This window comes from Dermacentor albipictus, chromosome 2, assembly GCF_038994185.2.
Source record: "Dermacentor albipictus isolate Rhodes 1998 colony chromosome 2, USDA_Dalb.pri_finalv2, whole genome shotgun sequence".
NCBI lineage: Eukaryota > Metazoa > Arthropoda > Arachnida > Ixodida > Ixodidae > Dermacentor > Dermacentor albipictus.
Window position 1 is genome coordinate 80,368,978 of NC_091822.1, and position 22,983 is coordinate 80,391,960.

At 50.6% G+C, this 22,983-nt stretch overlaps 1 protein-coding gene across 2 annotated transcripts in view; it reads right to left on the reverse strand.

Annotated features, from left to right (window-relative positions):
• ssh (Protein phosphatase Slingshot) overlaps window positions 1-22,983 on the reverse strand; it is a 420,346-nt gene that overhangs the window by 354,305 nt on the left and 43,058 nt on the right. The window contains exon 1 of one of the 2 annotated variants that reach the window (XM_065424412.2): window positions 4,460-5,591. The exons of the other annotated variant lie outside the window; for it this stretch is intronic. Within the exon in view, the coding sequence (XP_065280484.1) occupies window positions 4,460-4,666 (207 nt within the window). The 5' untranslated portion in view covers window positions 4,667-5,591. Of the gene's footprint in view, window positions 1-4,459; window positions 5,592-22,983 lie in introns of those variants that run through there. 2 annotated transcript variants of the gene reach the window in all.

A 22,983-nucleotide genomic window follows, 5' to 3' on the forward strand; every position in this document is an offset into this window, starting at 1 on the left:
CCGTCTAGAACGCGTTCAAACTCCTTCGGTGAAGCCTGTCACGCAGTATTCACCATTGCGATATGATCGGCTGGTCCACTGGCAAGATACGTGCGAATCAGGAAAGATAAAATATCGGCAGCAGATGGAAATGCCAAGGAGAGCTCGAAGACGGCCAATACATCGCTATCAAGCAGCGCCTTCATGTTTCATGTTTGCTTTATTCGACGAGGCTTGCAGAGTTCTCATCCAAGGGACACTATATACGAATTATTCAATAATAATAAATTACGTTTCTGCAAGACGTTGTGTTTAAAACGTGGCGGTCATGACATGTATCCGGCTCCGAAATAATTTCTGGCGCGTGCAGTCAGCAACAGCAGAACCTTCGAGATCCGTTTCTGTTTCTCCAATGGCAACCGTCACTTTAGCCGTCGATTTGGACACTACCTATAGCCCCGGAATGTTCACGTTTTACCGTGTTACCTTGCAAGGAAAAAAAAAAGAAACGAAAACAAATAACAAACCCCGAAAGACGGATGGCGACGGCGCTTTGAACATCCGGCACCATCTCACCAGGGCATCATAGATTTTGACAGCGCCTAGTAGGGTCTATAGTTGATTGCTCATCGGTAAATGAACGTTATATTGCATTTTAAGCCCGTACTCAGCAAATCTCGAGAGCTTTTTACAGCGAAGCTGTTAATTAAGGGCTAGTTCCCCCAGGATCGTGTCCACGTGTAGATGCAAAACTATCTTCAGGTTTGGCTCCAGCGTCGTCGTCTTCCTCCACAGCTGCCTCGTTGGCGCCCCTCGGCGCTACCGCGCGAACGCGATCTTAGCAGTGCTCTCGCATTCGTCGTACTCATTAACAAATTCATTAATTAACGTAAGAAACAGGAAGACCTCACCAGTATTACAGCGAAGCTGTCAAGGGCAAGTTTCCCCAAGATCGTGTCCATGCGTAGACGCAAAACTTGCCGTACGTGGGCCGATGCCGAAGATAGTGCAATGCCGGGCCGAGCCACGGGGTAGGTGCATTCGCTATTTAGGGGCCCAGATGCACAGCTTCGCTGGTCATCCTTCTTCACAGAGTGGAAGGCAACCGAGTTTTTTAAACAAAAATGGCTCAAGCAGGAGGTAGCACTTAAACGTGACATCACACTGACGTACTGCCTGAACTCCTCTGCGCGAAATTAAAAAGAAAGAAAGAGTTTAGCCTTCATTTTCGTCGAGAAATTTGTGAAGATCAAAATTACATAAACTAAAGGAACAAGTGAGAGAAGCTCCCGTCGTACATTGCAGCGTCCCCGCGTACATTCAGCGCAACCGGAGCTGCGGCTGGACCTAGGGAAGAGAAAGACACGCAGCAGACAGAGAGGAACTCGCTCGCGGGACACGCACACAAGGTGAAGGCGATCGGAAACCACGCCGACAGCGGCGCCGATCCGCAGCGGACGCGCTTCGCCGCGCGCTGCCGCAGGAAAGGCGATATCGATGCCACCCGATATCTCGGCCGCCAGTGCGTCTCTCTCGGTCAGCCGCCGCCTCGGCTGCGGGGACGCGACAGGGAAGAGGAGGAGGGAGGGCGGCGCGTGCGGGGTATATCAACCAGCGGCCCACTGCCGGCCCCGCCGTGCAGCGAGGCTACTGCAGGATGATTCCGACCCGCACTCGTCTTTTGCATTGGCATGTTCCAGTAACTTCATTCTTTTTTTCCCCCGAAGGGGTGTGCCGCTTTCTACAGCGAAAATTTTGAGCGAGGATGGAACGATAACACCATGCCGTGCGTTCGAGAAGCACTGCAAGAGTTGGCTTTGACATGCCAGGGGATACTGCAGCACGGGGACTGCCCTGTACTGTCGTTAGACTGCACTTGTACGAGGGTAAGGATGTAATGGAAAGAATGAGTCTGCGGTGACGGCTGGAAGTCAGAAACAGGTGTTGCAGAGTTGCCTCAAGGGTGTAGAGTGCGGGAGTTTTCGTCACAGGTGCGCGGTGTACGCAAGGAATCCGCAAGATGGCGTTCCAAGGGTGTTTCTCCTCCCTCTCTCCCCCCTCCTTTCTCTCTCTCTCGTTTTATGTTTAGGAGTTCTTGAGTGCCTACTCATGAAGACGGATTGCGGCGGAGGAAGTATCCGCAAATTAATTACGTTGTCTTCTTCGCGTCTTTACGTAGGCAAAGACTGTATCGAATAGCGTCGTTCCAAAATTAAGAAACAAAATTGGCGCACTTCGGCGATTCATATGGCTCTGAAACATGTACAGTCACTGTGACAGCAGCAGACTTCCAGAGAAATCAACAGAAACTACTACATATTTTTTTTTAAAACAAAGTTCAATATCGTATTAATGTGCCATACACTGTTAACCTTTGTGGCTTCCAAAATAAGTGCGCACAAAACTAATAAGAAATCTTTAAGCGCGAAATTCGTTATAGCGCCTCCGTCTCTCACCTTGGCGCATTGATCGATAACCAGCGAACGCGGTGGTGGGCAAAGTTATGTTTCTTCTTCAACATGTGTTGAGGGTGAAGCTGAGAAGGCGACGCGACTGAAATGAAAGGTCTGACACAGTAGGATACAGCAAACTCGATTCGCAGGTTTTTACCTACTGTCGCATTAAAACAATACCGAGTCCTTTAATACCTCAAACATACTGAAGTATCAACGCGCCCAAAGCTCCCTGCCCAAATACACAATAAATGAAAACAAAGCCCTTCGAAGACAGACGAAAGAGGCAAGCGGAAAACATGAACGAGGTCGAGGATAGGCCAACAGGAGACCGGACGGAGCTACATTGGCGACAGGTCAGAACGTCCTCCCAACTGCGAATACGGTCCTTTCGGGAACACGGCGACCAGACATGATAGTGGCTAACATTGACGAGTTTCGATGCGGCATTGCTTGTCGATCTCCCGATCCAAAGGGATGCGGCCGCAGACATCATCACCATCATCGCCCACAAACTATCCCTCGAAGTGGGATTGTTATAGCTCCGTTGCGTCACTGGCGAGGAGTACGCATTCGTCTTACGATCACAGCGGAACAGTCGGTCCGTACTCTAAATACGATGGCTAGTGGACTAAAATCTGTCTAGGGCCGGTAAGGATTCATTTTACTCGCTTCAATGCGTCCTTCGTCACCCATTATTCACGACGAGCGGATTCCGGTGATAATGAGGGCGGAGCGCCGCTCGGAAAGCTGACAAAATGCGAAAAGGAATGGCACTGGAATATAATCGTTGCAGCTGCATACTGACCTAGCTAGACCTCCGGCTGTACAGATCGTTCGAAAAGGTGGGATTACGAGAGCTTGGGCTTGCTACCTGCGAGTATTGTAAACTTCGAATCGAATCTATTCGCCTTGTTTCTCGGCATGTGGAACATTCTTTTGTAGTAGCACCATAACGTTCTCGACGCATCCCCCCAACCTTACAATTTCCTTTTTTTTTTTAATTTCAGGTATGGCAACAGGCTCAATTCTTCAGTGAGCTTAAAATTAAAGCGCGGTGCTCTCTCCAGCTGCTCGCGGCACCCCGCGCATCGTGACATGCGCCCGCCGGCGCTGCGCACACGTGGTGGGGAGTAGCACACACGCACGCGAGCGGGCAAAGTTGCGACACGTGACACGCTCTTCCGGCAGCGAGACAAAGCCGCTGTTGTGCCAGCTGGAAAACCAACCACTGGCGGCCTGCTGCGGAAGCACGCCTCGCGAGATACTCTCCCGCATAAGTGAATCAGGGGCGCGCTGTCGTTATTCTCATCCATAACAAAGCGAGCTAGTCTTTTATTTACGTGCGTCGGCGACCAAGTTACGCGAACTTCAAAAAAAAAAAAGAAAAGAAAGAGGGAGGGAGGAAGGGAGGGAGAAAACAAATTGCCATAAACGCTCTCGCTTTCCAAAACGGCAATTTTCCTCTTTCGACTGAGCCGCATCAGAACGCAGCTTCGATGTGAATGCCATATCGACGGCTGGCAGGCTATGTGGACGTCGCAGTTGTGCGTATGCCAAGCGCAAACGCTGCTGACGCACCGAGGATGTGGCAAACCTTCGTCCGAAACTTTCTTTTATCGCTAACAGCATACTTCTCGACATCATTAATTCCAGATTAAGAGCGCGACACCGCAGTACAAATGGCACGGCGATGCGAATGCAACAGACTTCATCCCGTCACTTCGAATGCCAGGCTGCGCAACGTGCCCTTTCGCCCGATTACAGCTACAAAGGCGTAAAGGGCAGCCCGACAGCGGCCACTAGTACGCTTTCTTCTTCGAGGTTAGTTCTGGGAAAAGGTTGTGCGCAGGTTGCCGAGCGCACAACATCTACGTAAACGCAGATGTGTCACTTTGAGGAGTATTAAAGACGTGACGATTTCCTCCGAGTATTTTTCTCCGTGATTCTCTGTAGGACCACCTTCGCCGGAGATTCGGCGAAGGTTAACCGCCAGTGCAGACTCCGCTCGAAAAACGGAAACTCACCGTCGCGTTGTTGGGATGCCAGGCGAAGTAGCGGCCGGCCGACGAGGCGGTGAGCACTCCCCGGAGCAGGAGCGACGAGCCCGACGACGAGCTCGGCGCGGCTGCCGGGGCAGCCGAAGGCGCCGGCGGCGAGCCACCGCGGCGGTGGAGTTGCCCGCCGGCGGGGTCGCCTGCCGGCAGGCCGCTCAGAGGCGGCATGGGCGCCATCGAGCCTCCACCTCCGCGGGTCTCACGCGCCCGGCCCGGGGCGCTGCACGCACCGCGACCCAGGGCACGCCAGCCGCGAGGGCCTGCCGGCGAGGACGACCACGACTCCGCGACGCGCACCGCCACTATACCGACGGACACCAGCGGGGGCGACACGGCACAGCGGAGACGACGACGGGACGGTGGGCGCGGGTCCAGCGATAGAGGTGCGGGTATCTCCGGCGATGATCTCCGACGAAAGGCGGTCGTAAGGCGTACGCCTTCGGCGGCATACACACCACAACACTCGTTCGAAATCAGCGGGAACACTGTCCCGTGTTATTCCAAGCGTGAGGGACGCAGGAATCCACTGTTTTCAGCGTCTCCCCAAAGGCAGCGACCACAGCAGAAGAGGGGGAAGATACGTCCCCTCAAGGTATCCGCAGTTGCTGCGTCACACTTCGAGGCAAGCGAGAAATAAGCCCAAAGGAAGCTGGCCACCACTTTCACCAAACAGCGTACACACGCGACGGTCGAGTGCAATGGCAAACCCACTGCCACGTTCAGATCCGCTCCGACCGGTCCACGTTTCTCGGGACGCGGAGTCCAGTCCCGTCGCACCGGTCACTCCCTCCTCTGTGGCCACACAACGTCGGCGTGCACCAACAAAACGGTAGACTCGAGGTGATATCCGAGACCTCTCGACAGAGTTCAGGCGTTCGTCTCGAGCAAGGGACGAGCAGAGCGGCGTCGGCAGTTCCCGCGGTGAGCTCCGACGTTCGGGGCGAGCACGCTCGTGTGACGCGAGGCGCGCGACAACAACGCGGCCCTTGTTTACATCGCGGGGCGGCGAGAGCCCAGAGAAGGCCTGGCCGTGCCGCTGGCTTCCGCACTTGCGCCGCCTAGGCCAACGCGCGGTTCAACGCACCACGCGGACGCAGGCGCTCGACTGCTGACTGAGCGCGCCCCAAGTCGAGAGTCGGCGGACAACGGGCGACAGGTTTTCCTCCTCCGCCTCCTCTTGCCCCGCCGCAACGCCAGAGGGAGCGAGCCGACGGGAGGGCGTGCGCTGCTGCAGTGGCGGCAACCTTTCGGAAGAGGACGACGACGTCGAACGGGACCTCGAGCTTCGCGGGCATCCTGAGCGAGGGCGCCACGGCACTGGCACCAAAGGACTTCGGGCTTACTCAGGCGATGTCGAAGGGCACAACAAAAGCGCGCGCTACCCTTGTACGAAAGTGCCGCCGTTGCCGCGCGACCGGCTGCTCGAGGCACTCGGCGTATATTCGCGGGCTTCTTTCACGCTCGGAAAGTCACTTTTATGTAGCACGTATTGAGCAAAGGAAAGCTGTATCTGGAGTTTTAAATTTAGCTGCACAATTTTGCCATTGACACTTTTATTCTAGTTATATCAGAGGCTGATTAATTAAGACTAATTATGTAGTTAGGCGGAATGCAAGAAATAAAGTATCTCCAAGCGACGGCAAACGCTATTACCTTGATTCTGTCCAGCTACGTGGCATTTGCATATCTTTAAATATTAGTGCATGATAGTTGGGACACCCTGTACATATCCACAAATACATCAGCCGACCGAGTTAGCGACCGGCCCTACGGCACCCAGGAGTCAGGCAGCCACGCCAAACCAGGCAAAGTAGGCAAATAAGGCTTCGCTTTAATAAGGTTTTACAGAAACGCCCTCGCTAAAACTCATAGCTCGAAACATCGGGCCTATGTAGCGGAGGTTTGACAAAACCACCACGAAAAAGACGCAACACACACACACACACACACACACACACACACACACACACACACACACACACACACACACACACACACACACACATATATATATATATATATATATATATATATATATATATATATATATATATATATATATATATATATATATATATATATATATATTTATATATATAAAGAGAGAGAGACGCTCAGGACGATCACAAGTCTCATGCTGCTCAGTGAGTGATTGATTAACGAGTCATGAGTTAGCACGTTGCGACACAATGACGCACAGGGCAAGTTTTTCTCCAATATTAGAGAGTTTTAGAATAGGGGCCCCAAACGTTTTGGGGCCCCAAAGATATAGCGTCGAAGCCACTGCGCATGCGCCAGACGCAAACTGTGTTTGGGTTTTGCGTTGGGAACGCTATTTCACCGATTTAGCGGGAGCTCAAATAGCGTTCCCAAAAGCTTTGCGTCAACAAACATGGCGGCACCCATCGAAGCGACGGCTCTGACCTAGCAACAAACTGGGTTCGATTCGCGGTAACGCGTGAAGTTCGCAAGCTAGGAGAAGTGACTGCAGTTATCGCTTTCTCTCAACTAGAGTATGTTATGAAGATTGATTCATTAGACGCCGCTGATTCCGAATTCGAGTGTGGATTTTATGGCTCGTAGGCCTAACACGTACGGCTAAGCTTGGCTGGTGAAGGCACGTAAAGTTGGTTTTGTTGCTCAAAACTAAGCCCAACTAATTGTTTGCTGCTTGAAGAATAACCTCTAAATTGTAATTAAACGCAAATACACGCAAGTCAAAATTACTATTCATATCACAAAATGGAATATTTTATTTATTTTTAATCGTTTTTCTTAGACGCCGTAGTGGCGCTGTCAGCCCAAGACGCTATCCGCAAACGCAAAGCCCTATTCTAAAACTCTTCACTCCTGCGTGCCCCAACGCTAACTCCCGCAAAGCTGTTTGGGGCCCCAAAATATTGGGGCACCTGTTCTAAAACTCCCTATTCTTTACTGCGTCCGCCGTAGTTGTTGCGCAATATTTCCGCCGCAACAAACTCAAGCACAAACACAACAGGTATTTTTTTTTCTTTTTTTCCTGAGAAATAAGGCGACACTATGAACCGCCGGCGCACCTTTTAACGTCGGTTAGCCTCAGACAAAGGAGAGGAAAGCGAGCGGGAGAGGGACACAATTCTTTAGAAGAGGCTGCGAGCAGAGCCTCTTGGCGTTGTCAGGATTGGGGGCTCAATCCCTTCGTCCGTGGTCCTTTGCCAAGATTGGAGTACGGCATGAATTCAAAGGTAGCTGGCCCATGCCGTCGTCCAACTTATTTACGCTGAGATCGTTGATGAAGTGAAGAACTGCTTCTCATCGAGAACGAGGAAAAAGGGGTTTATTTACAGAAAAATTAACTCAGTCTAACATGACTGTTTGAGAAAAATAGTATTAGTCCAACAGGACTGCATGAGAGAAGTGAACCAGTCTAACATGACTGCTCAAGAGAAGTGCTTCCAACAATCGCACAACCACAGTTTTTATACACTCGATCCGCCCGTCCACGACGCGGCGGCTGTTCGTTTACACATCACCAACTCGCAGCTGCTCTGAAGACCAGTTTACAGACACAAAGGCACACACATTCCGAAGCCCAAGCGACGGTGTTGAAGGTGGTGCCGTTCCGGAAAATCGACGTTGTCGATCGCGCGTCGCTCATTGTTCCGAGCCACTCCAAACCTTGAGAAGCACAAAAATAAGTCTTCCCGCGGTAGCTTCTCCAGGCGTGTCAAATCAGCCCCGCGTTGAGGAACTCTGGAATCATTGTCCACACACCGAATTCGTCCCGTCACCATGTCGAAGGGGCTGGAGGAAGGCGGCGGGTTCCAGCGCAAAGGTCGCTTCTTTGAACGCCTCGCAGCTGCAGCACGGAGAGGTGCAGGTGCGCGTCTTGCACCCCTTGTCGTAATCAGGTGGCAAGGTGGCAGTCTTGTTGTGCAACCCGCCGTTCTTTACAGCGCCTCCATGGCCCCAAAAGTCTCGACTGTCTAGCGCTGACAACCGCTAGGCAGGAAGAGAATGGCTGCTTGTCAGGGGGGGATTGATGTCTTGGCTCGCAGCGACCACCTGTGCATTGATGTCACCGCCCCAAAACATCCAACAAGGACAGGCAACTGCAAAATGAACCCCACAACACGGCTCTGCGCCGAGATGACGTGCATTGGCTCTCACTTTAGACTCGCTAGGCTTCAAAAAAAACAACAACAACATAAGTGCAGAAACAAAAAAATGCTGCATTTCACTATGCCAATTTCTGAAGCAAAATCCTGCTGACAAATTCAGCAATCATGGAGGGAATCCTGCTAAACGAGAGGGGATCTTCTTCGCTTAATAAAATTAACACTAGTAACCCTAAAATTTAGGCGGGACCCCCAAACGCAGAATTCAAATTAGCCTGCTCAAACCATCCGCATTGCTATGCAACTTTCCCTTCTTATATCTAACGGAGAAGTTGTACTCTTGGAGAGTGAGACTCCATCGGAGCAAGCGGCCGTTTTTGTGTGACATTTGATTGAGCCACGTCAGAGGACAGTGGTCGGTCTCGAAGATGAACTTCGCTCCGTACAAATAACACGACAACTTCTGGGCGGCCCAAACCAAACAAGCGCATTCCTTCTCTGAAGCGCTGTAGGCTTCCTCTCTTACATTTAGTTTACGGCTGGCGTAGAGGATAGGATGCTCCTCGTTATCGTCGCCGACTTGACTAAGTACCACGCCCATACCTCTGTCGCTTGCGTCGCATTGAACTATGAATTCCTTAGTGTAGTCTGGCGCGCGAAGCACAGGGCGAGAAACCAATAGCGTTTTCAAACTTTGGAAAGCGTTCTCTTTGTCCTTATCCCAGTGTACGTTACTCGGAGCTCCCTTTCGGAGGGCGTCTGTTAATGGACTTGCCAATTGCGAGTAATTCGGAATGTACCGTTGATAGTACCCCACAAGTCCCAAAAATGAACGAACGTCCGTTTTCGTGCGCGGCTGAGAAAAATCTCCAATCGTAGCTATTTTCAGCTCAGCCGGCCGTCTCATGTCCTGACCGACAACATGGCCCAGATAAGTAACCTGCGAACAACCAAACCTACACTTTTCCACTTTCATCGTTAAGTGAACTTTAAACGTACGAAGCCTCGCATTCCTGTCGTAATAGAATTTGGCGTTCCTTTGAGCTATTTCCATGTTCTTTCCGACTAGTTCTTGGTTTGCGCTTAGCCGTTCCAGTAAATTCAGCACGTATTCAACCACGGTTGGACTCTCCCCTCTTTCCTCCCACATCTCTCTTAACATTCTCAGTGGAGAACGGAGTGTCCTCCCATACACTAGTTCTGCTGGTGAGAACCCTGTCGCCTCATGTGGAACCGTTCGCAAAGCAAACGAAGTTGCCGGCAGACAGTTCTCCCAGTCCTCCTTGTGCTCGTAACAGAGCGCACGCAAAACTCGCTTAAGCACCGAATGCCACCTCTCTACACTGTTTGACTGAGGGTGATAGACAGAACTGTGTATTAACTTTACCCCGCACTTTTGCAGGAATGTGGAAGTCAGTGCGCTCGTGAATACTGACCCTTGATCTGCCTGAATTTCGGCTGGAAACCCAACTCGTGCAAACACTGTCAAAAGCGCGTCTACTACTTCAGTGGAGCTGAGCTCTTTCAAAGGGATTGCTTCTGGAAACTTGGTGGCCGGACACAGCATGGTAAACAAGTACCTGTAGCCTGATTTTGTTTTTGGAAGAGGCCCTACCGTGTCTATTACAAGTCGTCTGAAAGGCTCTGTTATTAAGGGCACTACCTTCAGTGGAGCTTTCCAAGTCTCTCCTGGTTTACCAGAACGCTGGCAGGCGTCGCATGATCTTACAAAGTTTTCTACATCTTTGAAACAGCCAGGCCAGTAGTATTCCATAAGCAATCTTTCCTTTGATTTGTTTATGCCTAGGTGGCCGGACCACCCATTTCCATGACAAAGACTCAAAAGGTCCTCCCTATACTTAGTAGGTATGACTAACTGATCTAAAATCTTACCCTTTCGATCTCTGTAATGCCGATACAACAATCCTCCTCTCTCATGTATCGTTACGTTGCGCCTAGCAATGCCTTCTTTAGCTGTGTCACGTAATTTAGCTAAGCTCTCATCATTCTTTTGCTCAGCTGCCAGTGACTCTCTATCCACGCGTAAGAGTTGATCAAAGTTCTTTGAGGCCGGTGATAATAACGACCCTGTCTCGCTTGGGAGCGCGTCTGCATGCTCTTCCTGCAGGCTAGAACTCTGACACTCTAGTGCTACGCTCTCATTGAGCTGGTCAACTGGCAGGCTCTCCTCAACTGTTCTTTTGTCCGTCGGGCCTAGCTCGGATTCGGGTATTGAAGCTATCCCCTTTTCTGCTTCAGCTGGAGGAGCTTGAGCATTTTCAGCCGAAAGCGCCGCGATCTTACGAGCTTGGCCTCGGGTCAATGCCTGTACTATGCCCTCTCCCAGTTTGAGCCCTCTGTCACGCAGTAACTGATTCGAACGATTCGAAAAGATGTAGGGATACTGCAGTGACAAAAATTTGGAAACTGCAGCCTCAGTCTCTAGCTCCCCGAATGGTCCACTGATTTTGACTTTGGCCATGGGCAGACATACGCTGTGTTCTTCTACAACCTGTTTTATCCATGCTACTTCTCCGGTGAAGTCCTCTACCATCACGTAAGACGGATGGACAATGTCCAGCGTGGCGGCACTGTCTCTTAGCACTCGGCATGGTTTTCCATTAACTTGCAGGTCGTGGAGATATGGACTTAAAAGTTCCATATTCTCATCCTTTTCCTCCACGTAGGAAAAAACTACGCTTGGCTTCTCGCAGTTTACAGCTATATGTCCCAGTTTGTGGCATTTGTAACAGCGAATTGGTCTGACAGATTCGAATTTTCTTTTCTGTTCTTTTTGTGCGGTTTCTCCGTTAACTTTCTCCTCGCTCTTTTCTGCGGGCTTTTCCGCCATGTCTACAGGCTCGGATCGTCTAGCTTGCGCACCCTTTTTGAACGGAAATGGCTTCCGCGGTCCATTTCGACCGTCCCAGTTTCCCTCCTCGGCGTTCAACTTTCTACGGGTTGCGTACTCTTCGGCTAATTCAGCCGCCCTTTCCACAGTGTTTACATTACCTCTATCTTGCACCCACAGTTTCACAGCTTGGGGAATGGTTTTGTAAAACTGCTCTAGACACATGCATTCAATGATCATGTCTCTGCTGTCGTACGCTTCCGCGCTTTTAAGCCACTCGACTAGGTTGGCCTTTAAGCTATATGCAAACTCCGGATAGCCCTCGCTATCTTTCTTGCCTGTGCTCCTAAACCTTTGCCGAAAAGCTTCGGCTGAAAGGCGGTATTTCTTCAGGAGACTAGCCTTAACTTTCGCATAATCATATGCATCCTGCACACTCAATCTGGCGATTACTTCCGCCGCCTCACACGGCAACATAGACAGCAACCGCTGTGGCCATGTACTCGGACCGAAGTTCATCTTTTCGCAAGTCCTTTCAAAATTGCTTAGGAACAAGCCTATGTCGGTCCCGACCTCATATGGCTTTAATAGCCTGTCCATGCGGTACGATTCTGCCTCACTTGATCGACCCAGAGCTCCTTCACTTCCTTGAGACAACTCCAAACGTCTGTTTTCAAGTTCAAGTTGCATTTTTGTTATCTCGCGATCTTTATCGCGTTCCTCTCTCTCTCTATCCCGTTCCTCTCTCTCTCGTTTTTCTCTGTCCCGTTCTTCTCTTTCTTTTTCCCGTTTCTCTCTCTTTTTGAGAAGTTCCAATCCCATTTCAATATCTTGCTCACTGGCCTGATTGGAAATTAGCTCCAATAATTCCGATTTGAGCATTTCCTTGCGTACATTTAGGCCCAGTTCCTCACCAACAATCAACAACTCGTCTCTCAGCAATGTCCTTAACTCCATGACTGCTGCTTTACTGCCTTGATTCTGCTCTCTAAATCTAGCTAGGAAAACACAACCTAGCTAACACACAACAATCTAGCTTCCCTACTGTTCTAAACAGAACAACCACAAAATGAAGCCTAGAGAGTCAAAGCAAAAACCAAGCACTCACCGCAGATACAGCACCATGTCGCAAAGTCCATCTCACCGCTGTCAGCCAGTTGTCAGGATTGGGGGCTCAATCCCTTCGTCCGTGGTCCTTTGCCAAGATTGGAGTACGGCATGAATTCAAAGGTAGCTGGCCCATGCCGTCGTCCAACTTATTTACGCTGAGATCGTTGATGAAGTGAAGAACTGCTTCTCATCGAGAACGAGGAAAAAGGGGTTTATTTACAGAAAAATTAACTCAGTCTAACATGACTGTTTGAGAAAAATAGTATTAGTCCAACAGGACTGCATGAGAGAAGTGAACCAGTCTAACATGACTGCTCAAGAGAAGTGCTTCCAACAATCGCACAACCACAGTTTTTATACACTCGATCCGCCCGTCCACGACGCGGCGGCTGTTCGTTTACACATCACCAACTCGCAGCTGCTCTGAAGACCAGTTTACAGACACAAAGGCACACACATTCCGAAGCCCAAGCGACGGTGTTGAAGGTGGTGCCGTTCCGGAAAATCGACGTTGTCGATCGCGCGTCGCTCATTGTTCCGAGCCACTCCAAACCTTGAGAAGCACAAAAATAAGTCTTCCCGCGGTAGCTTCTCCAGGCGTGTCAAATCAGCCCCGCGTTGAGGAACTCTGGAATCATTGTCCACACACCGAATTCGTCCCGTCACCATGTCGAAGGGGCTGGAGGAAGGCGGCGGGTTCCAGCGCAAAGGTCGCTTCTTTGAACGCCTCGCAGCTGCAGCACGGAGAGGTGCAGGTGCGCGTCTTGCACCCCTTGTCGTAATCAGGTGGCAAGGTGGCAGTCTTGTTGTGCAACCCGCCGTTCTTTACAGCGTTTACTGTAAAGTTCGCTCGTGCCCCATGATGCGTAAGCTGTGCCGTGAAGCCGTTCCGTGAAGCATCCACCCGGCGGTAGCATGTCGCTCGGCAACGGAGGCTCGTTAGTGCGGGCCGAGCGAGAGCAGATACGCTGATCGCGATATAATTGTCGGAACTGAACCTACGGGCTCATTTAGCGACGCTGCAAGATAAAACGAAGAGCGCGCTGAGGCTCTTGGACGCCGTAAGATAATTACCTCGAGATGTGCAGACAGCGTTCAACATGCGCGCAGTCATAGTAATCTTTTCGTACAGTGACACAGGGAGCCATTCAATATAAGCGACGCTTTTTCCGACGAGCTGTGAAACATGAACGTCCAGCATTCTTATGCGCGGTGCACTATGTGCTGCGTAACACAAAGAGACTATAACTTCAGTTTTCATCCCATTACGTCACTTCCGTCGCCTGCGTCGAGCAAACGAAACGGAAGATATAAACTAAACTTGTCTCCAGTGCTCCTTCCAAATCGAGAAGCTCGAGGCGTGCGCTTCTGATGATTTCGCTGCATCATTAAGCTGTAAAAACAGGCACACTGTCTGGTTGCATGATTTGGTTCTCGAATTTCCCGCGCTGTATCACAGAGGCTTCAAACTTTAGCACATGCTCTGCGGAGGTGGTTAAGATCCGCTCACATCGAATGCAAGCATAGCAAGTGTACAAGCGCTCTATCTGGGCAGCTTCGATTCATCGAGTGTTGAACAACGCAATTTCGACAAACAACGCAAAGTGCAAAATTCTAACCATCTTGTGAAGCCTCTGCAGTGGAGCTCGCCCAAGGGTTTTATCATTTACTCGTTAAACAAAGCTTGAGCAAATAGTCTTGTTATTTATTACGCAAGCAACGCGTATTTACTTAGACGCTCCGACATCACATTAATGTGCCTGGCTAAATTAGCCTACCTTTAGAGAGAAGCTGACGAGATGCTCAATAATTGTACGGAAAGTTATGGATATTCAACGCAGCCACTGTCGCTGCTTCGAAAGCACGAAATATATAAATCGCAGGAACGATCAGCTCTGCTACCGGGGGTCACATAAACTGTGTATCTGCTTGGTCGACGTTATCTTGCTACCCGTCGCTTTCACAAAGCCACTGCTTCCACGCTTGGCTTGGCCGATACGTCAACTACCGTGAATTATATAAAAATGCGCGTTGATTTTCAAGTGCGGTCTAAGAGAGAAGTTGTAATCTTTATAGGCGACGCAAATACTTGTAATACCTCGGTTTTCGACCACACACACACATATATAATTTTTTCTGTCAGGGATGTTGACGCTCTTCATGAGCACTGCCGTACGTATTACCATACGGCAATGGGCCGTCGATAATTTATTTCCCGCAAAACAGATTCATGAGATGAATCTAGTCGTGTGACCAAGGCGACGCACATTCACTGCCATACCTGACCAGGCAGTGTCTGTGGTTGGGCAGACATATCGGTGAAGCGCAGGCCGATCAGCAGAAATATTTGTCCATCCCAGCCTTAAAGAACGACAAATTGTTAACCGTACTTGAAACAATAAATATTAATATGTCTTCTTTGACATCACTGCTATGCATAACGCTCTGTTTACAATATCTAGCCCATCATATAATTTTCTAGGTATAGAAAAAATTACACACACACACACACACACACACACACACACACACACACACACACACACACACACACACACACACACACACACACACACACACACACGCGCGCGCGCGCGCGCACACACACACACACACACACACACACACACACACGGATACATACATACAAATAATAAAAAGAACAAACTCTACCTTGCAAGATGAGTCGTCGTAAACTGTGAACTAAGATTCTGAACAGGTCCAGCCGCCTCAAGTTCACGACGACAGATTGTGAAGAGAAAAATGGTGTAAAGGGGAATGTTAACATTCAAGACACACCAGTTTTATTAACTCCCCACCTCGCTTAGCCTATTTTGTTTTCTTTGCGCAAGGATTCCTGCGAGAGGTTTTTCAAGTGATAACAGTGACTGTCTTTCGGGTTCGTCTGTCGGGTGACTGTCGAACGTAATGCCAACGCACTCGCGTTCCGTACGGTGGTGCCTCGGGTGAGACCTACAGGACGAGAGTCATTCGAGAACAGCGTTCGAGTGAACTTTTATCTTCATGTGATACGAGCAGTTGATCTAACGCTTTCGTGCTTTTATCCCGCACCATCCCTTTCAAGCGAAGGCAAGTCGTTTCGCTGCGCCAGAAGGCGAGAGCTATTTATCGGTATACGCTCAGCGACAAGCGACCGATATGTACTACCAAGGTACTACGTGAACAAGCCACGAGAAGACACGCGATCGGAGAAAGCGTACGTGACGGAGCCGAAAGGGCATCGCAGATACGCGTCTGAAGATAACGGCTTCGCTCGATTCTTTCGCTCGTTTTCGCGGTGGTCGGAGGTTTGGTGGCGCGTTGTTGGACATTCACCGCCGATACAAAGGTGAAGATGCAAAGTGCACGTGCTCTCGCACAACCAAGTCGCCGAACAACAGACTGACATCTGGGGCGACTGGCCCTGCAGTGGAGGGCCCAGGCAGGCGAGAACTCTTTTGCCGCCGCCCTACTCCCTCCTCTGTGGTGGCTGCGAGAGGAGGACGGCGGTCGTCTTCCACGCCGGCTCTCGCACCGCTAACATACGACGAATCGGCTTATGTGTATAGGAATTGGAACTTTCGGCCGAAAGATGTCGATAAGTGGCATTTAAGAATGCGGCTTCTACGGAAAAGTGGCGAATCTGAGAATTCGTCATGACTTGTCAACTGGATCCGCAAGTTGCGAGCGGACTCGCCCAACAAAAGGGCTGGGTGCTGCTGCTCTAACGGTTTAAAAGCTCCTGTGCGTTTTGGCATAGAATCTCTGGCGAAGGAAGCTTTTTTTTCTTTCCCCTTTCCTTCTCTTTCTTGTCAGGTATGCCAGCGTCGCCCGTTCCTCTCTCGCCCCTATTTTTCCGGGAAATACAGGGGGACTCACAAACCGCGCCACGACCAAAGGAAAACAAGACAGCTTTGCGCGCGTGTTCGACTCCATTTCCCTCCGCTCTTCCTGCGTCTCCCCATCGACTTACGTGTATGGCTGAAAAAAGGAAGAAAGAAAGGAAACCCGAGATTCTACGCGCTGTGAACATGGGCCAGCAGGGGAATGGGCTAACAGGGTAAAAATGTGAGCACAATTGACCACTTGCAGAAGTACGACTGCGCATGCACCAAAACCGGCCGCGGGGCGGTGCTTCGTGAGCGCCGTCTCCGTGGTTGGAAAGCAAACTGCGCTGCTCGGGCGTGACATGCCGGCCAACTGAGTCGCTTTCGGCTGCAAACGAGCCATTATTATGAAAATGGTAATAGTAATTTCTTCAGATTTCCGCCCGCGAAGGTTAATGTGGAGAACTTTGTGGACGGCAGCGGTGAATCGGTCGAACCTGGACGGCACGCCGTGGCAGCTAACAGTGCATTCTAGGATCTGTGGCTTATGCAGGTGACTTCTATTTTCTTGTCATCTCCTGCCAGTTCTGCAACGCTGAACAGAAGGCCAGCGACGTGCTGGCAGGGCTCGCTGAGGCTGTAAAATATAAATAATGCAGTTTTCCTTCGCGCTCGTCACTGAGTGACCCTGAGTATATGCGAGTACGATTAAGTGATTTGTGAAGAACGGCGCAAACAGATGCGGCCAGTCTATGTAGGTCATGTCATTTGTGAGTCTGTGCTCGTCTTCTTTTTTTCCGTACATGTCAGTTGTGTTGCGCTCTCTTCCAACATGACTTCGAACCAATTCGTCAAACTATCTGCCTTGATGAGTATTCGCGAGTGAGTGGGAGCATACTGGCCTGCGGACGCACGCGCTGCCCATATTTCAGCTAATATAACATAAAATAGGTTGGCGTAAGCTTTGAGGCCTTAGCGCTCGCAAAAACAGACTGAATAACCTACCGCGTACATATAGCGCATGCGAAATTTGGGATACGGCTTCGTAAACCACAAGCATGCAACACAGCAGTTTGGCGAAACAGCACGAGATGAATATCAAATTTGCAAGCTAGAACGTGTACATCTGTTGTTCCATGCAACAACTAAGAGTTCGGGGAATGCGACAGGCATAAAGCACTCATCCAGCCACACATTCACAGTGCTCTCCGGTAATGTCGCCAATGGCTTTTGTGAACCATGCTGTAACCACGTAGATGCCCGACTTCATGGATGGCGTGTACGTAACTCCTATGAGGCCAAGTGGAAGGTAAACGGTGTTTACGTTAAGTTTTATGTGCTTGACTTAACCCTCTTTTTTTAAAGCCCACCGGCGGTGTGCCTGACAAACGCACGAAGTGTTGGCATGAAGATAACCCCACGCATTGTCGCTCATTATCCAGCGCTCTGAGAAGTCAGCTGTCCGTCCCATTTGCAAAAACGGCAAGAGAATGAAGTCCTCTTCAATCATATTTAAGGCAGGTCATATATGGCAACTACCAAAGAACGTTGACGCTTTCACAAAACGTGATAGAAGCTCTGCAAACAACGTCGCCACTCGATGCCGCCGTACCAAAGCAAGGCTGGAGCCGGGATGTTTTCCAACCAAGCGGCGAGGCGCAAGCTTCCCGTTTTTCGCGCTAGGTGGCACTCCGACTTCTGCAAGTGGTCAATAGGAGACCGAATAGCAGGGAGAAGTAAAGTGGGGCTACTCGCAATCTCCGCAGTATATTAACAGCGACTATTAGCAAGTATGTGCCAGATAGTGGACGGAAATGGGCGACCGCACAACCAGCGAGCCTAGCTATTTCAAGAGGCAAAAGCCAACTGGTCACTGTGGATAGAGTTCTAGGAAATCGGACACTATAGCGAATCGCGAGGGCTTCGTCATTATTCGCGATCCAGTGTCAAGGCGTTTTCTTTTTTTTTTTCAAATACAGGCGCACAGCTCGTCCACCCGAAGCGCCGCGCCTACGCCGACACCTGGCACGCACGGACTTGCGCGAAATCCGCGCCATCCCGCCACGCGAGACACGCACGACAGGCCCGTATACCGATTGCGAGAAAGCAGAGAAACGCTATATTAACGCGCTAGCGTTAAGGAGCTCGTGTCGCAGAAAAGCCGGTGTCGTTGGCATCGGTGTCGGCGTCAGCGGCGTTGGCCGTGAGCGATAAATCCCAGAAGGCACTTCATAAATAAAAAAACATCTTGCAAGATGGGCTGGTGGGAATCGAACCAGGGTCTCCGGAGTGTGAGACGGAGACGCTATCACTCAGCCACGAGTTCGTTCCTTAAAAACGGGACAAAATCGCCTCTAGTGAATGCGGTGTTGCCTTAGAAACGTGCCGTAGAAAGTTATACTGCGGTGTATATCAGTAATTATGACCATGTAACTTACAGAAGTAGCAGTTTCACGAGTAGCGAAGTACGTTTCCGCTAAATTTCTCCTGCGCTCTGCGCACACGCAGAGCCATCTTGCGGCAAACACAGAAGACTCCCTCCTCGCAATATACGGCGCTGCCCCGACACGTGGCGCGCCACTCGCCCTATGATCGCGTCTGCCTTCATGGCGCATCGGGGCACGTCTATCTCTGCCGATCGCGACGTTTGGCTGGCGTAGCGCGTTTGAGTAGGCGGTGCGAACGGGATGCGACAACGCTATCGCGTTCTACTCTTGAAGGCGAAGCTTAAGCGTCCTCCAATTTTTGAATGAAGTGGTTCATTTCTAGGAGGCCTCTCAGAGGTCCAAGGCCTCGAAGTCACACTGGCCGAGGTGCTCGCTGTGGAGGCAAGCGAGGAAGCACACTGGAGGACAACGTCGAGCCCGTCCTCTTCCGGATAGCGACGCCGTATTAGCGGCAATGCGTCTCCTTCTTCGTGTCGAGCGGAAACGTACAACGCAGCTTTTCCCAAACGCGAATGATCAACCGAAAAGAGCGCTGCCAGCTTCCTGACCACAACATCTGCATATGCACGCATGACATGTCTTTTGACAAAATTTTAACTGCGACTATTTTACCTCACTGCCTTTGTGACAACGAAAGTTAGTCGTCATTCTAGCGTTTGCATCGCAAAATAAATATGTGTGAGCAGTTTTTGACAGCCAGGCGCCGACAACGCCGAAAGGGCAGATCTGTAAAATAAAACAAACAGCCCCGCCTGCATCACCAAGGTAATCATATAAGTGGAGGTCCAGTGGGTGATCTATAGAGGCACCGAATGCGCCTGCTCTACGACAGAGACGTGACCCTGTCGCCTCCAAGCAAATTGTGCGCGATAACGGCGACAACAGTGCCCTGGACGGACTTTCGCACACGATTGCATAGTGCTCAAGGTACTTGACGCAATTCCTATTATTAGAAACGTTAGAAAGCAGATGCAGATTGAATTCCTCGCGTACCACTCTCGCTTCGAGTTGTCGTCGACTCTGAGCAAACAGTTCGAAAAGCACGATGATATACCACAGCTGTCAGGGTTATATCTACGCTTAAAAAGATTACAGCTTGTTCTTTACCCTGCCCCAGTTCAGGGTAGCCAACCGGGCAAAGCCTGGTTAGCCTCCCTGCCGTTCGCTGATAATTTTTCCCTCACCCTTTCTCCTTTTGACAGCGCTACAAAGGAGAAAAGGACACCTGGCATCGTAAATTTACAGAAGTGTGAGATCTCACACTTTTGTTTATCATTGGAAAGAGAAGGCAGCAGCGTGCAATTTTGAATATGCTGCAACTTTGAAAGTGTTTTGCATGACGATACCTGCTTCCTGAAATACGTGCTGTAGCAGGCAGCATTAGCTATATTTCTCCACAACCGGGACCGCCGGGAAAGAAAAGCCGCAGCTGTGCCGCACTGCAACTCGCAGGTGACGGCGATTCGAAATGAAATTCAAACCGCGCTCCGCATCACCGTCAGAGCGCGCACGCAGGCTCGGTCAAGACGGGTGAGTCAGAAACCCGTTCGCGTCGCGCGGGTCGACTTTGCGTTGCAGTGACTCAATAGATGATTCCCATCTCCCCTTTCGGGCGGCTTGTGACAAGGTGTCAGGTTATCGAGATCAAGCCGCCCGCTCTCGCCGGTCCGTGAGTCATCTGTAAGTCTTATACAGTCACGCGAAGGTTTCGCATTTCTGTTATGCGAGTGAAATCTGACAGAGGAAACTGTTAGCTACACAGATTTCAATTCCGACTGGACGAAATTACCGAAACAGCGGAACCAGCAACCGGCGATATCAGGTCCGCTCGACTAGCGTAACACGTGGCTATTTGCGACACGAGAGAGCGAATAAAGAAGCGGGTTATCTGTTATACAGTGCCGTCTTGTAGCCATAAGTGTTGTAAGCATCCCATTGCACGTACCCTCGCCAACAGTTTTTTTTTTAAAACTTGGCTACGCTAAAATACTTTAAGATATATTTTTTTAATTTTCTAGAATTATTGTAAAAATCTATTTTTGCGCCTTTTTCTCAGATAAAGAATTTTAGGGAAGTTTTACGCCTATGGTTCAAAGTATAGCTCGCTAAGAGAAACAGCGAATGTGATACAAGGCCGGGCATTCGCATTTTTCAGACATGGAAGTAAGCACAAGTTTCAATGAACAATCAAGAGAATGATTCAAGCAATAAATCAAAGTTCTTTGACTTCTCTGCAAGAGATTGACGTTTTCACCTCGGCGCTAATGGCTGTTTTTTTTTTTTTAGGGGTCACCGCGTTTATTGATCTTTCACTGTCCAATTTCTGCTGGACGGTGTTCAGCCGAACGGTCAATATTTACGCATCGACGGCAAACCGGAGCAAATTTCCCTACAGCAGAGTCTCGATCCGGCATCACACCCTCCGTAGAGCGATCTCCACTGTCCGCCGAATCCTGAAATCTCCCGCTCGAAGGTTTGGCCGCTGAAGATAAATAAAAACACGCAGTAAGAGAATCCCACATCTGACACTAAGTCCGAGGACCTGCAAGTGGAAAAAGGGGGCCTTTTTTTCCAAATCCGATTACCTCGCAACGCGGACGCACGGCTGCTATAGAGGGTTAATCCCGGTCCGTCGCTGGAGATCCGTTATGGAGGCTGTGTGTCTAACGCTGTAAAATATTCACTCTACGTTTTCTTCTTTTTTTTTTGTCTCTCTCTCTCTCTCCTTTCGGCGAGGGCAAGTAGTGGGGAAACAGCCTTGCCCCAACCCAATACACTTCCGTTTCCTCTTCTGCGCGACGCGCCCAACATGCGGGGGCCTGTTAAGTTTCTCCGACCGTCTCGAGGGTTATTAGTCCGAGCCGCACACGCTCGTCTCGTTCTTATACTTCCTCGTCGAATTCGTGGCAAGTTTCTTTCAGAGTCGACGAGACTCGCGGGCCAGCACTTCCGGCAAGACGATCTCGACAACGAACGAGGCTCGCGGAAGTGACGTGTATATATATGTACGCGCACAAACGCCGCCTCGGATAAAAACTAAGCTGCAGCAACAACAACGCCCGATAGGAGATTCGCGAAATTCCGAAAGTTCGGTGCTCCACGCGCTCGCGTCGACTCGCGCAAGATGACGGACGCAGCGCTGCATAGAAGTGGGAATAAAGCGTAATTGCCCACCCGTGAGCCCGAAACCTTGCATAATTTTATCCTCTTTACTCCGCCGTTGCCGCTTGCAAGCGACGCTCAGCTTGAAACAGTGTTGCGAGTGCCGGGGCGTGACCGAGACCTGTAAGAAAGCCTGCTCACGGCATTTCTAAAAGGACATGTAAAGACAAAAGTAATTTGACGTGTGCTAGCAGACTGCCCTTCTAAAACACCAAGACGGCCACTCTCACCACTGTTACGAACGGTCTGCGGGGGCTGGCGAACTAGAGGAGAAGCGACCGATGAAACCTGCCTGGTGTTAGGAATGTCCGTACGGGGTGACAACGTGCCAGCTATTTCAGCCCGCTTCACGTGTTCCAATCCAACCGGACGGGGCGCACTTCAGAGAACTGCGAATAACTGGCAGCCACGTGGCGCGAGGTCAGCTCAGGGGAGTTCTCGAGGGCAGGTAATTGGCGGAACCTCCCCATGAGCTTTTCGAGACAACAGACAATGTGCTACCCGGCGTGCCACCCGGGACGGAGCTGAGCTCTACGAAGCCCCTCTGACGTTGGCTCCGGACCTTTACACCAGTGTGTGTGTGCGGCACGTGTATATGAGCGCTCCTCCTCCTCCAAAAGGGCGGGTCATCTTCGGTGACGTCGAACGGTGACGTCGAACGATGACTGGACGAACGTTTCCATCCGCTTGGAATCAAGGGGGGACTGTTAGGCCGCTCATCTCTCGAACACGCAGAATGGACGGCGGAGGGCTGCATGATTGTTTTGTATATACTTTTGAAGTGCCGCGAGCTGCCCGTGCGTTTTGTGAATAGGGAAGCGTCTAACCCCCCAGCGCCTCAGGCGGCAATCGTTTCTGTGGTTGAGGGGTCGGACGGCCCGCGTGGTGTTGGGTGACGAGCCGAGGCGCGCGCCGCCGCGGGGGGCGCGGTGCAGAGGCGAAAAACGGACTCGGAGAAAATGCTTTTACGCGGGCTTTGTTGACATTCCGCCGATGGTCA